Below are 15,157 nucleotides of genomic sequence, written 5' to 3'. Positions count from 1 at the left end.
AGTTCGCAAGGCGGATCGCGTTGGAACGAATTCTCAGGATGACACCAGTTTCATGATATTAACTGCGGGACTTCGCAGCGAGAAGCATTGGCATCCCAGTTACTTTTGCGCTTGAATGGATAGAACGACGTTTTGTTAAGAAATAAGTGGAGCGATAGAGCATTTTTACCGCAAGTTTGACCGCGCATATGTCGTGAGTGGTGCCATCCACGAAGTTCTTTTCGAGTGGTATTGGCCTTGTAGTCTCACGCACTAGAATTTTTAAATTGCAATATGTGCGATAAGATTATATGGTAAAAGTCGTTTATGAATTTTTTTATGCATCTCAATCTGTGTGCAAGTAATTTCCGCATCTTCGAGTAGACCAGCTCTTGGACTAGATTTGTGCTATCTGTCATAGGCAATATTTAAAGATTTTTGAAAGTGTTAACACAACCACCCTGCCTATCTAGTGAATAGCACTACACAGAAACTTTCCTGAGGTTTAACGAACGCCTAGCAGAGCTGCGCCTCGAACGCACATGTGCGTGAAATGAGGCATACGCTTATACATTCAGTAAAGCTGAACCTGATGCACATGTGAATTGTTGCAGCAGCTTGGCACCAGGTGGTGACCGTGTCGTGTAATAAATCAAGGTGCACTTACACCCTTAAGAAAAGAAATGAAAAAAAACACTGCTCACCCTTTTCGAAGCCACGGTCTCAGATATAAGATACTCCCCTTGACACCCTTAAACAAGGTAGGGACCGTCCTTAACTAATAATTATAAAACTATAGCTCGTTAAGCTGCCTGATGGAGCTCTTTGTAAAGATAGTAAACCGGCGCCTTATATCTCTCCTAAAACCAACAGAATAATGTGTCCTCACGGATGGGGCTTCTGAGAAAGTAGGTCTACAACAGATCACCTAGTCCGCATTACACAAGCACTTCTTTCCCTCTGCATTTCTTAACTTAGAGTTCTTGTATGACATCGCATGGCGCTTTGAAGTTCTCCGAGATCTTATTGCGAAGAGTGTACCTAGATAAACTAAACACTATTGAATGCTGTCTACCATACTTTTCGTGTTAGGGTTGGCCAAGCTTTGTCCACGTTACTGACCCAAGAAACTTGGGTAATGGAAGGTTGTGTTTTACTTGTACTCTTTTCATTGTGAAATCGAAATGAATTCTGGGCGCCTGAACACCGACAATCCACAAGATGTTTTCAAGTAAACTGCCAAGCGCCTAAATAAACACTGTTAACTCGATGCTTTGTTGAGTGGCTCGAATATTCAAATTTATTCGAATATCTTGTAAAGTTGGCACGGCTCAAGCTCTAATCTTTCTTTGGTGTGCTATAACGCCAGTGTTTGACTAGGTCACGAATAGATAAGCAGTGCGGTGGCGTATCGATAGTTTTGCGAAGCAATTGCCGTGTTGACTGCATTCAAGAATTCTGCTGCGTTAAAGTAGACGATGATGCCTAGTCAGTTGATTCTATGTAAGCTATATTTTCCGTTTTTTACCGCCCACAAAGTTAGAAGGTAGAGTTCTTGTTGGGGTTCATGAAAACTGCCGTCCATTCTGCCCTTGATAATAAATCCAAGGTCATCTGCGGATGAGATTTCAGCAGTCATATGCCATCTAACACTTCCACGGCGAGAAAGTTGGATTAGTTGTTAGGCATGCCTGGTTTTTATGCTATCTAAGCAAAGACGAGAATGAGAGATCAAGTTTTATTGCCTGGTTTATTACAAATATTTCCCACGGGAATGTAAAAATTGGTGTTCGTTAGCACAGTTTAAGTGACCATTTACCTACATTACTCATTCGAACTTGCCAAAGAAGAAGAACCCGCGATTGTAGACCTGCCCTTCAGGTTATTATAGAAAAGTACTTTCAAACTGACGATATCACTATGTAATACGTTGAACAGAGTTCTATAGTGATTGCATAAATGTTCTTATTTTTTACCACATGTACGTTAAGTAGTTTAGGAATGTTTATAAAAAACATTTTTCTTGACGAAACCCGCCTCCATCAAAAGTTTAAAAACCATTAAGCACGGGCTTGTGGTCGAGTTGGTGATACATGATTACAACGATGGCGCAAAACAAAACAACGGACGAAGAAAAGTGACACAGGGGAACCCCGTAGAGGCACTACGTAACTGGCGTATCTTGGGAGCGGCAATTAGAAGCTGTTCTGTATCGTGTGTTCGTTGTGTGATGCGGATGACGGCACTGTTTTTTTCTTGTTGTTTTTATCCTTGGAAGCAGATATTTATTCCTGTGTGAAGAAATAAAAACGCTCTGTACTTAGTGCACCTACGTGGTTGTCCCGCGCCGCCTTCCTTCGTCCGTTGTTTTATTTGGTGCCTTCGTTGTAATTAAGAAACCATATGTAACTACTCAATCTTTGTGAAATAAATAGCGAAGGAGCTTTATATATAAGGTTTATATCAAGGTACGAGCCAGAAGAAGTAAATTTTTGATGGATTTCTGTAATAAAGTGAACAGCGACTCAAGTAAAGCTATACATATTTACTACCAAACTGTTGTCTTCCTGCGTGACCACCTCTGGGAAATGCTGGAATAAACAAGTTCCTTTCTGAAGAAATTGCCACTCTACTTTCTTACCTGCTTTTCCCCACTTACAAATTTTCACCTAATTACCACTTACTCCAATGTATTATTGAACGGAGGGCCTATTCCAAGGAAGATCTATAGGTTCATTTAAAACCTCAAAGGCATGGCAGGTACCGAATTTGACATGAGTGGTGGTCGTAATCTTAAGCAACCCTAATTCCTCCGATGAAGGTAACGTGCCACTAAAACCGAATAGATTTGGAATGGATATTATTGCACCAAGTTTTGCTTATGTGTGACATGTCTGTTTGACATCGATACAATTACACAGAAAAGAGAGGTTGCTATGGTGCGATTATTTATTAGAAATGCAGCAGAAGCTCCATTTTTAATTAGCGGACATATCTTTTGTACCTATTTTTTAATAGGCTGAGTGAATTATCCTTCAGTACCTTGCCAGCTCATTTTCTCGCAAGCTGGCAATACGGATTTCGAATGCGAATGTCCAAAAAGTTGTTCACTAGAACAGAAAGAGTATATTACTAAAAATATCAAAACAGAAAGCTGCTTACATAGAAGCTTTTGTCGACGTTAGTAAAGCGTTCGATAGTATAAATAATTACTCCCTATTAAGAAAGCTGTTTTTCATTATTACGGCTCCCGTGGTCTGTTGTTAGTACTCTTTGTATAACACTTAGGTCGTAGAAGCTGCTATGAGCAGAATAATAATCTCATCTCAGATGAACCCAGGGAAGCTTGACGTTTGTCAAAAAAGAATACTGGTCCTACTGGCATCTAACATCTGTGTATGTATGTTAATGAAAAAATTAAGAAACAAAACAAAACAAGCTTTTTAAGCACAGCTGTTTCATGCACAATGTTCTACTGCGTTTTTTAGATGACGTGTATATCGGTTTTAAATAGTGCAACTTCGCAACCTTCGAAAGAAGTGTTCAACAGGGCCCCATTAAAGAGGATAAATGGTAGGGTGAAAACGGTTTTAGGCTGAGCCCACAGGAATTACATGCATATTTTGCAGGAATAAGACAGGAGTAGTTCCAGGCACTTCTATGAGCTCTCAGGTGGTTTATTATCAGTAAGAGCACAACGCAAGTTTCTCAGCAACGTGTTGTACTGAAAACAACGTTTGTTCCGCATATCGCATACTTGAAGGCTAAATGCCAGAGAACACTGAACTTAATATACCTTCTTTATCACGAACAACACAGGTCCCTGACAATAAATGCATTTTCGTCTTGTGCAGGAGCCTTGCCGGCTCAAGTCTTGACTACGGCGCGATTGTTTGAGTTTGCTGCACCAATTGCTCCAAAACAGCTAGATCATACTCGCCGTTTCAGCATGTGTGCCGCAACCAGAGCTCTGAGGTCAAACCTCGAAAAAAACTTTAATGCAGAACCAAATGCGTGACCAGTCTGCCTTCACAGGCCATATTCCAGTTTATTTTCTGAAAATGCATTGAAATTGTCAATATACTGCTTCCTCTACCATAAACAATACCACGTGTACCACTCTATTCCATCCCGGAGTAAGAACAGGGAGCATTTATCACTATTTGACAAAATTTAGGGAGGAGATGAGTACCTCCACGATTAAACATAGCATAACTACCTCTGCGAAGATGCTACCACCCTCGAAATGACGCCTGGTGGAATCCACCACATAACTTACCGAGGTCATAAAACACGCTCCCGAGGTACACACTCGAATGAACTTTTTGAAATGAAGTTCTAAATATTACACCGACGCCGCAAAGTACCAAGCTTACGTCTCTTATGTGGCAGTCGGTGCATCTTTATCGTAAAGACTGAAGTTCCCTAATGAGCACAGCAGACCTCAATAAACCCATCTTTATCCAAACCGTCGGCCATTACATTACCTTATAGCTAATCGTATTACCGACGACAGTTATCGGAAGATGGGTCTTCCGGGAATTTCTTCGTCATAGCACTCATCCTTATTCTTGTCATCATGTTCTACTTATATATTTTATGCAACTTACAACGAACTCTGTTTACGCCTCCTTACAACCATGTTTCATCTTTCTTTCGCAAGTCATTTTAGAGCGCAGCTCTTTGGCGTCCGTTCCTGGGTTTCGCGTCGTCGTCGGCCTCGTAACCAGCTCCGCCCCCCTTTCATCCCCCCAGCGCTAGCAGCGACCGACTGATACCGCTGGATGCCGCTGACGCCGCTAGAGAGTCAAGATAACGTGACTGCATAGAACACCGTCGCCGCCATGCAGAAAGAGGAGGAAAGGGTCCCCCCCCTGTTCTTGTGTGGCGGATAGGGTGCTCTTCAGTTGCCGACGCGCCGGTTATTCGTTGTCCCTGAAACCAACTCCGCAGCTGGGGTTGACTCACTATCGGCGTCAGCGGCATCAGTCAGTCGCTGCTATTTCTTCCCTCCTCCCTTTATCGTGTTGTCCGCTTGCTGCGCGCGCTTCTGCCCCCATCGTTTGCCTCTGGGTGTACACGCCGCCCCCCTCCCCCCTCTTCCTGCGAGTCTCCGGTTGTCAAAGCGCCGGCTCGAACTTAATTCCTTTCTTTGCTCCTCCTCCAATGCAACCCCTGTGCGGTGGCAATCAGAGAGCCAGATCGGTGGCGGCGGATCTGTATATGTGCACCGCCCGAGCCGAAATTGCCGCTGCCGTTCGCCCTGTGCGGTGGCAATCAGAGAGCCAGATCGGTGGCGGCTTGACATAAAGACAAACAGCAATTTCCTAACACTTATGCGGGAGAACATCCCGTTCCTCTCGCTCGTAACGCGTCCCACGGCTGTGACAACCTCGCGAGGCACTTGTATAGATCTCGTCTTTGAGAATCAAGCATTGGTGTACCAAGTCGAACATATATCAGTCTATTTCTCCGACCACAAAGCTTCCTTCATGACTGTCAAGAACTGTTAGTGGAGTCTTTGTTAAAGGAATACGTGTGAAAAATAAAAAAAAATTCTGTGATAGCGCATACATGTGTTGCTCAATTTCTTTGCCTCAATCTATCGAAAAGGTGAAACAGCTTATTTGCTGCGCTCAAATTTCGCATTAGGAAGTAACGTAATCGTCGGTAATTTTTTTTTCCAGTAACTGATCACCATCTTGCATGGCCCTTTTTGATCATATCTGGCCGTTGAGCAAATAATTGTTCAGTAATCAAACCCCCCCCAAAAAAAGAAATGCTCGACAGAACTATTAGTATCGGGCGCATTTCAATACAGCTCCAGATTAGAAATCCGTGCATTTGAGCTACGACCAAGTCGTAATCTTGGGTATGGTGGATTTCCTTCGCGCTTTGTATGCGCGCGAGCGTGAGTGATCCCTTCCTTTCTGCAACCGCCCTTCTGCCGCATTAGTATTGTAGGACGGTCGGTGTGCGCGCCCATACACCTACATGGAATGAACAGCTGGCCCTACATATTGTAGAGATATTCTTTGCCATTGTGTTTCTCTCTGTATGACGTCAAATAAGCCTGACCGCTGACGCAGGTGTAAGGGTCTACGTCCGCCTTTTTTTTCAATGTCACAATTCAAATGCTAATTTTGAAATTTCTCCTAGAGAGTCCCCATGTCCTTCTAAGTTTGAATGCTAAATGAATGTTTCTTCTCCAGCGGTTTAGTTTTAGGATAAATATGGCGTTCTGCTGCTAAGTACGACGTTGCCACAGTTCAGTAACGCCGGAATAAAACTCTCGGCTGCTCGCTAAAAACACCGGGCATTACGAACCAATTTCAGGATCCCCGCTATCGAGTCCTTCCAAACCCACCATGCATGTTTTGGAAGTTAGGGTCCGCAGTTCAAAGATCCAAGCTTTATTAAAAGCATTACTGTTATACATCTTATAAAGAAATTATGTTGACCTTTAACTTCGCCGGCATGGATGAAGCGCACGCGTACGGGTGCTATAACGCACACGACGCTATGGGCTCTCAGCACGCCTTGACGCCTACACAGTGCGCATCGCAGATCATATTCAAGACAGGGCTCGCCTGGCTGCGGCATACGCAGCAGCCACCGGAGTACAAAGCCCCGCTGTAAACATTCGCTGGCTATCTAAATTGCCTACCATGGTGTCAGCGCGCACTGACAAACATGAGCACTCCATACTCGATGACCGCGGAAACTCGCTGTCAAAACGCTGGCGTGTGGGATCGCGGAAGCAGCAGCGAGCGAAGTGGCTTTCGTGCTGTCTATCGCTTCACCGCAAATCGCGTGGTGAGAACATAGCGCACGCAAAGCTACGAGCCATAGGCCCGCCTAGACTGTGCCCGCAAAGCAAATCGCTTTCAAGGTAAAGCTAGCTCGACCGCGCGCTGCCGAAGTACAACGCTCCCCTACCCAGGTGCGATACGCTCCTCGGAATACGGCACGCTTCCTTCCCTTGGGCACACAAGATTGAGCCGCCATCGCCGGCTCACCGTCGGCCTCTTTCATTCGCGCACACAGCGACGGCGCGAGAGGGCGATGTCACCACCAGACGAACGCACTATGTATGCATTGCAAAAAATTTCTGTAGCAACTTCCACAGGCGGTCATCTCAGCGCGCATCCCCCTACCTTGCTCCTTCGAGACGCTTGGCCTCGTTTCTCCATCCCCACTTCTCTTAACATTACATACACATTCCCCTAGGTCTCGGTACTTCACGCTGAGCGCGCTGCTTCGTAATTTCACCAGCGCGCGGTACTCTTCCCCTCTAGGCGCCTTCTTTGTTCGCTTGCTTAACGACCAGATCACTCATTTAAAGAGCTGGTCAGTTACGCTTGCACGTAGAATAGATGAAGATGTACAAAGCTTGTAAGTAAGACATGATCTAACCGTTAGAAGTTTGATTTTATTGGAAGCACGCTTATATTACGCAGGTGACGACGACATAAGTGGTGGACAGAAAAATGTTCAACTTGCGCTTTATACCTTAACGGCATTGAACATCAGATTGCGAGACAATATTCGTGGCATCACATGTATCCAACCAGTTTCCAACGTGCCCGAACAGGAGGCATAAGCATAGACACACTACATTTTTCTCGTCCGCAGGCCGGCAGTGCGGTCGAAACTCCCAAGCAGCGGAGCCATGCTTTACGGCGTTTTGCGAAACGAAGCGAGGACGCCAGCATAGGTATAAGGTGGCCTTGCCGGAGACTGAAATTTCCGAGCAGCTGGTGGGCCATGCATCGCGCCTGATAAACGTATATAGGGTCTTCCTTACACCATGTAACCATATTACCGAACGTCGCATCATTGCAAATATGATCCTAGACAAGCCAGAAATGCTTTAAAAATAATAACGCGAGCTTCAGAGGATAAACCAATAATTATTTTAATGAAATTCTTTTTATTAATTGCTGGGCAACAATCGTTACTGTCGTTGGAACGTTGAATGTCGTTTAACGTCATTCGGAACGCAACCAGTTTTTGCTTGAGGTAGCTTTCTCTAAGGAATCTTTGCGGAAAGGGGTGGATTCCGCTGAGCATCGAGGAAATTGAAGGGACCTTTTATGCCATTGTAGAGCAGCACATTCCCTGTGGCGCATACCTAGTTATTCAAGTTGGCATCAAAAAGGGTCATCGGAGAGTATTGCACAGATCTAGCGGCACATACGCAGTACTGCAAGCCGGCGTCAGACTTCCTTCCAACAGCGCTGCTACCCATTCCCGCATCTACGGTCACCCATGACGGCATGAAAGAGGATCGTTGCAGAGCGCCACGTATGTACCCTTAGCCACATACACAGTGACCCAAGCTGATCCGATGGTTCGGTTCGAACCATTTTACCTCAGCACAGCGCCCGATGCTCTGGCCATTTGACCACTGGCTAGGCAATAACCAAGGTAGGCGAAAAAACAGACAGACAGACAGACAGACAGACAGACATGACAAAGAAATTGCGTGAAATACCTCAACAATGACAACGCATTGAAGGTTGAGCCAGAACCCATTACACATTGACTGTCCACGGTAGTGCGTGAGCATTGAATCAATATAGTGGGACAATATATTGTCACTGCCGAAACGATTTATGTTTGAGCCGTTACCTGTAGGGGGATTTCATTTTCGCGCTTTCCTAAGAACACTCGGCACCATATAGCGCCACCACCACCGCGGACCATGCATGTGGCCTCCGCATTGCATGGCCCGCTGGAGCATTCGAACACTGAAATACACGCCATGAGGCAACCGCGCACCTGTATCCCGCTTCCTTCTGAACACGCTGCGCCATCTAGGGACATGGCTGGTAAGCCTGCGGAATCGCCCGTGAGGCTTGAAGCGTCAGCCACCAGTGCCTGCGAGCGCTGAGAATCGTTCACTCGCTTGCCGCATACTCAGTGGCACGTGCTCGATGATACAATTTCTCAAGATATTTGAAGAGCTGCACATACCCAGTGAAATTGTGTCGCAGCCTGCTAATGCGTCAGGTTGGTGTCCTTGAGGAAGCTTTTGTGTCGTGGGTTCAATGCTGCTCAACATCGTATAAATTACAGGGGTCTTTTTCTTCAATGTGGAGCAGCACATTGCCAGTGGCACATACCCAGTGAGCAGAGTTGGCTTTAACGATGTTCATCGAAGACCAGCACAGACCCAGTGGCGCATGCGCAGTGCTCTAAGTCGACGTGAAGGAGTTTCTCTTAGCCAGTCCAGCATCTACATCCTTCAATGGTGGCATGAAAAATGTTCGTTGAATGAGAGCACGTATTTACAGTTCATTAAATTCAGTGACTCAATTTGGTCCAATGGTTGGATTCGAGCTCTGTTACCTCAGCAGGGCAGCCCGATGCGCTATCCATTCGACCAAGGAATACGCAGTCATGCAAGTACGCAGCAAAACAGTTAGGTACAAATATACCTAGGTCACGGAGGATGTGTGAAGTACCCTTAAATGATAACAGAATATATGAATAGATTCAGGACATATTTATGAGACACGTAATAATGGGGACAGCAAACGAGGTGTAACAGCATGAAGTTTTTTTTATTGTGCACGTAAGTCTAGTACACTAGGCGTTGTTGCATGAGCCCCAGACAATGTGTCCTATTAATGGCCGTTGGGCTGGGACCGAACATGCGACCTCTAGCACCCGTATAGTTAATGTGCTCTCAGTGCGAACTGCTCTGGTTATATACCTAGATACGATTCAAAAACTCGTTGTGTTCTTGGTATTTTCTTTAAATTTTATTTCTTCTCTACCAAAATAGCTATTGAACAACTGCTCGGCAAGTAATAAAACCAAATTATTGGGGCATAAATTAAGGCAACTGTTCAAGCGTGCATGTAATTGCCTGCGCAAATGCAATGCTTGGAACTTCTTACCATAATGATTATTTTTTACAGGTCTGCATTTCCAAGATTTGCATGGATATTCCACGTAAACCTCCACCATTACACAACTGGTTAATGAATCGCGCAACCGCTAATTCCAGATATCGGATGCCCTTAATAAGTAACACAGGGAAAAAAATTTGCACCTTCAAATCGCATATCACCGCAGGAGTATACAAATTTTGTTCCTGCGATTCCTGGTACGATTCTTGATACAATTTCTTGCAATGCGTTCGGGCTTTTACGGTGCAATAAAGATGCACAACACAGCAAAAACATTTTATCTGTTTGCAGTGATTGTTACTTGGGGCTTCGCCAACACACTGGAAATAAAGTATGCGAAGTATCTGCATAACCGTTGTTTCCACTATAGGCTAATGATGTGGTAATGTTATTTCGTTGACTATTATATTTTGGAAGTGACAGCAGTGGCGCCTATTATTTATTAATGTATTCATGTGCCATCCACGTGATACAATCATGTGATACATAGTTGTATCACATGTGACTCATCCACCTTCTAAATAAGTGTTTTTGCGTGTATTATTTGCGTGCAGGACAATTTCAGTACTCTGGCCTATAGGATACTTACTGAAAGAAATATGGTTAATGTTAAATGTTGACAGTCAAAAGCGTGGCAGTTTGGGCGAGTTGGTATGTCATAACTGTTTAAGCCTATTAGCGCAGCTCAGGACGAGCAAAAAAGGAAAGAGGTAGGGGTAATCAAACCACTACCTCTTTCCTTTTTTGCTCGTCCTGAGCTGCGCTAATAGGCTTAAACAGTTATGACATACCAACTCGCCCAAACTGCCACGCTTTTGACCTTCATTTCTAGTTCAACGGGCCCCTCTCTTGCTAGCGCTCACCCTGTTTTCCGCTCCCTTTGATTACCCCTACCTCTTTCCTATTTTGCTCGTCCTGAGCTGCGCTAATAGGCTTAAACAGTTGACAGTCACTGTAGCATACGGTTAACTGGATGAAGGCGGAAGCATGCGCACTCACGAGTCATTCGTCAAGTAAGTTCACATTCTCATGCGTTGTTGCTTTCTATTGCTCATTTTCTCCCATCAAAACTCCTGGGTTCGAGTGCCTTAACTATTTAACCTTAGCTCCCCGTGCCTTAATTAACTTCCACCTAATAAACATCAAAGGTCGTGCATTCGACTCCGACCAGAGATCCTAATTCGAGTTTCTTCACTCTAATCTAATTACGTATATCTTGATTACATTCGCCTTATTTAACGCCAAATGTGGGTTAGAGCGCGCTAGCTAACTCTGTCTTAATTACGGTGCCTTGATTAACATTGCCTTACTTAGCACCAAAGATCGTGAGCTCTATTCCCAACAGAGGTCGTAGGTTCGAGTGCCTTAATTGACTTGTAGTGACGCGGCTAAGCCTCCAGAGCCGGTGAAGAACAAGAGGGCTCAAGTGCATGTAGCGCGACAATAGAGCACTTTAGCGTGCTCCACCTGCACGGCCGTGCTAGCTGGCGCTTCTAAGGGCAGCCATGGCTTGCCTGACTCGGGAGCCACCTTCCGAGCCGGAGAGGCCGACCTGAGCTGCCTTGGGATCGGCCACTCCCCAGATTCCGTGGTACCATGCTTGGCCGGCCTGGATAAACAGTGGCTACGGCGGCTACCTCTTCGCTACCTACAAGTTCTATAGTAATTAACTATGCCTTAAATAACTATGCCTTTATTAATGGCAAAGGTCAGTAATGTGAAAAGTTGGGCTAGTTGGTGATTGATCATCATACCTTGCTAATGAAGCAGCGCACTGACACGGACACAGAAAAGAGACACAAAACGCCAGACACATAGTTGCGAGTGCAGCGAGTGTCATCTTGTGTGTCTTCTCTGTGTCCGTGTGATTGCGCTGCTTCACCAGCAAAGCAAAGGTCGTTGGTTTGGTACCATTTTGGTACCATTTAATTTTGTTGCCGCATCGCCCGGCGGTCAATTTTTCCAGCCGTTAGAAATCTAAGTATTTCTCCTGAATAACACTGCTGCGTGGGAAGTACTTATAGTATAGGCGTAGATGCGGGTGTGTCGAAAACGCAGACGGGAGAACTGACGCCCGGCACTTTCTATCCCAAGCAAACATGCGTGACCCCTTTATAAAAAGACAAATGTATACAGGGATTTCTGCCCCCAGGGCCAGCCATAGACTGGTGGCATGCTTACTATTCAATGAAGACTTTTACATCACCACTCTTAAAGAAAATTGAAGAGAGGGGAGGCCATAAAACGATGATAAATTTAAGTGCCCCCGGGAAACTACACGTCGGCCACTACGCGTCCGAACAACCTGTTCACTCTCTGTGGAGGACGGTAGTCGGCCACCTCCTGACTCTGATATACTGACATACTTTAAAAGCAGCAATATATTATGGAAAATATTTTGCTGTGGATGAGCTGCGTGCGATTTTACCCCTGGAGGTACATAAAGGAGTAGGGGTACCTTATTTTCCCAAAGAAACCACATGAAAAATAGCATATTCTCCTTTGTCATACGCGTGGATACATTTATAGGTGACCGCCACTAGCGCAAAGACCTTGGAGCTACCGGTCTGTCATGAGCATTATTCAGCACGTGTACGTTGCGAAAAAAAATAGTGTATGAACTTTGAGTAAATCCAGACTTACTACATGAATACAAACGAAATTTATTTCTTTGCGGAAAACCTCCATGAATACGCGGTTTTCTTCTGGAAGTGCTCGTGGGTGTCCGCAATGGTGAAATACGAAATGGTTGCCTTCTGTCAAGCACAGTGTATTTTCTCATGACAATTTCCATTGCAACACCAGCCCAGGCGATCTCTATTGAGCAACTGCAATAAGCGTGTAACATGGTTGAAAGACAGGAGAAAACTGTCGCACCAAATGAATAAAATAAATGCGGGTACCGAATGCGTGTAGACGACTAAAGATACAGCAATTATGTTCATATGCTTGATTTATTTATTCCAACGTTTTATTTTACCAATGTCCGCGACCTACACAACGATTACTTCGTGTTCAGTGCAGCATCGTGGAAAAATGAGGCTGGCATGGCGCAAATGACGGTAGGCCGCTATTTCTCAAAGCATGACTGTTTGAATAAAGGAATAAGTCTACATACTCACAATTGCGTAATCATTGTTTGTTGTCTTTAGTAGCACGAATGTCAACTCTTACAAATCGCATTTAAAAAAAGGCGTAATTAGTCGACTTTGTCAGACTCTGTGCAAAGTCAAATATACGTGATTGGCAAGACGTCAAGGGTTAGCGAGAAAGGGTCACAATGCAAAGTTCAAATATCCAAAATATATTTAGCCTGTGCTAACTAGGTTCTTAACTTACAAATGAAAATTTAACGCCTAAATTAGGAAGCATTCAACATCACCATAATTTTTCTAATTAAACTGCTGTGGGCAAGGCCAGTTTTTATATTGGTCACATTGACTGTAACAAAACGTACACAGGACATTATACAATCTTTCATTTCCAACTTGAATGACGTGCTATACTTATATAGTAAAGAAGCACCTCAAATTTCCTTTCGTTCAGCTGATCATTTAGAGAAACATATGTAGGTCAAGAGAAAGTTTCAAAATGTCTCCTGTCCTCCACAGAGCAATGAAATTCTACGTGAGCATCACCTTTTTGTCATTTTTTACGGTGTCAAAACATTTCTTTTATTGCGTAGTGCAAACTTCTATTGCGTAGTGCAAGATTCGAGAATGTGAACGAGAAAAGATGGTGGCAGCTACAGTTATACTACTAAAGCCGTGAGTTCTGGCAGAACGCGTACCTTAGCTCATTTATTACCTACTTTGGCGACCTGTATTTGTTAGCTGCAATTGTGAAGCTCTGATATTCATACAACCTCCTGATAAGCGCATTTGCAAAGCCATAGGCAGCCCAAATACGCAGTTATAGCGATGCCTGATGCGTTATACGCTACTCTTAGACTTTACCACCAGACGTCTTGTCAGCGTACGGGTTCTTTATCAACAACTACTGCAGCAAACGGGTATTCACCGCCTGTTCCTGAAATTCCATAACATTGAAGCGTCCAGGCATCCCGTTTATAATGAACTTCGCCATTGCTTCTTGCTCTTCCTTGCTATACCAAGAATTAAAGGCAAAATAATGACCACTGAGTCTCATACCACGCTGGCAATTAGGTGTCAGCGATATTTTTACTTCTCTATCTCAGCGCCTTATTCTGATGCGCCTATGTCGAAGGAGCCACAAAGACGTGCTGGTGTTGCTGATTCCTACCGGCCAGACAACGTCCGACAATCGCACTGGTACGCAGTGGTGAACAAGAAATAAGATCTAAAATTAAAGATGAGGCAATGGTGTGCAGGATAGAGTCAGTGGAAAGGAAGCCCACTGTACAAGAATATGAAGCACCAAACAATAACCCAATGGAGACAAAGCTTTACGATAATATTTTTTATTACTACGAAATTCAGGTCAGAGTGTGCGAGAAGGCATGGTAACTGAATAACATATCTCTACATGAACGCAATCTCCGCATAACATTTGGAAATCTTCGAGAAACCAGTTCTTTAGTTCTGCAAGAATATGCTAATATCCTTCCAGGGCTACAAAGTAAAAAAAAAAACTGACAGCCATTTAACAAACGCTAAAGAGGATGAACGCGGAAGACTGCGCGCTCACCAGACATTCATTAAGTAATTTGACATTCTCGTTCGAATGCAATGGTACTTGCTAGTGCTTGTTTTCTCCAGCCAAAATTCGTGGGTAGGAGTGTTTTAAATTTTAATTATATGTGCCTCAATTTTATCCGCCTTATTTAGCACCAAAGATCATACGTAGGACAGCTTCCAATAGTTGTGGGCTTGACCATATTACTTTGCCCTAATTAACAGTACAGTTCGTGGGCTCGACTCCCTCCAATGGTCATGGCTGGTAGCTTGGATTTTGTTGACCTTAAATGTCGGTTAATAACGCCACGTGGTTAATTTTTCCATAATGACGTACAACGGTTATTCCCGATGAATTAGGTGCTTAAGACTTTCGCCTCAATACCCTTTGCGAAGCATAACACATTCGTTTAGGGCAAACCTAAACGACACGAAAATGGAAACTGTTAGGAGACGAATGTTAGAATAGCTTCAAAATGAAATGAAAACAGTAAATAAAGTTAAGCTGCTATTTTGAGTATTGGGGCTGCAGTAGAAGTTTTCGTGCTAGTAGCCGCTGGCAGACTCGATATCGTCGATAGGGTAAACAAATGGCATTTTAAC

The 15,157-nt window shown here is 44.3% G+C and overlaps 1 protein-coding gene across 1 annotated transcript in view; it reads right to left on the bottom strand.

Annotated features, from left to right (window-relative positions):
• Nucleotides 1–12,543: 12,543 nt before the first annotated feature.
• The window catches only part of LOC142564317 (uncharacterized), a 42,567-nt gene continuing 39,953 nt past the window's right edge, over nt 12,544–15,157 (bottom strand). The window contains exon 10 of the mRNA XM_075675270.1: nt 12,544–12,727. Coding sequence (XP_075531385.1) covers nt 12,659–12,727 — 69 coding nt within the window. The 3' untranslated portion in view covers nt 12,544–12,658. The remainder of the gene's footprint in view (nt 12,728–15,157) is intronic.

The sequence above is a fragment of the Dermacentor variabilis genome, chromosome 11 (assembly GCF_050947875.1).
Source record: "Dermacentor variabilis isolate Ectoservices chromosome 11, ASM5094787v1, whole genome shotgun sequence".
NCBI classification, from domain to species: Eukaryota; Metazoa; Arthropoda; class Arachnida; order Ixodida; family Ixodidae; genus Dermacentor; species Dermacentor variabilis.
This window is presented reverse-complemented; position numbering and strand designations above follow the sequence as displayed.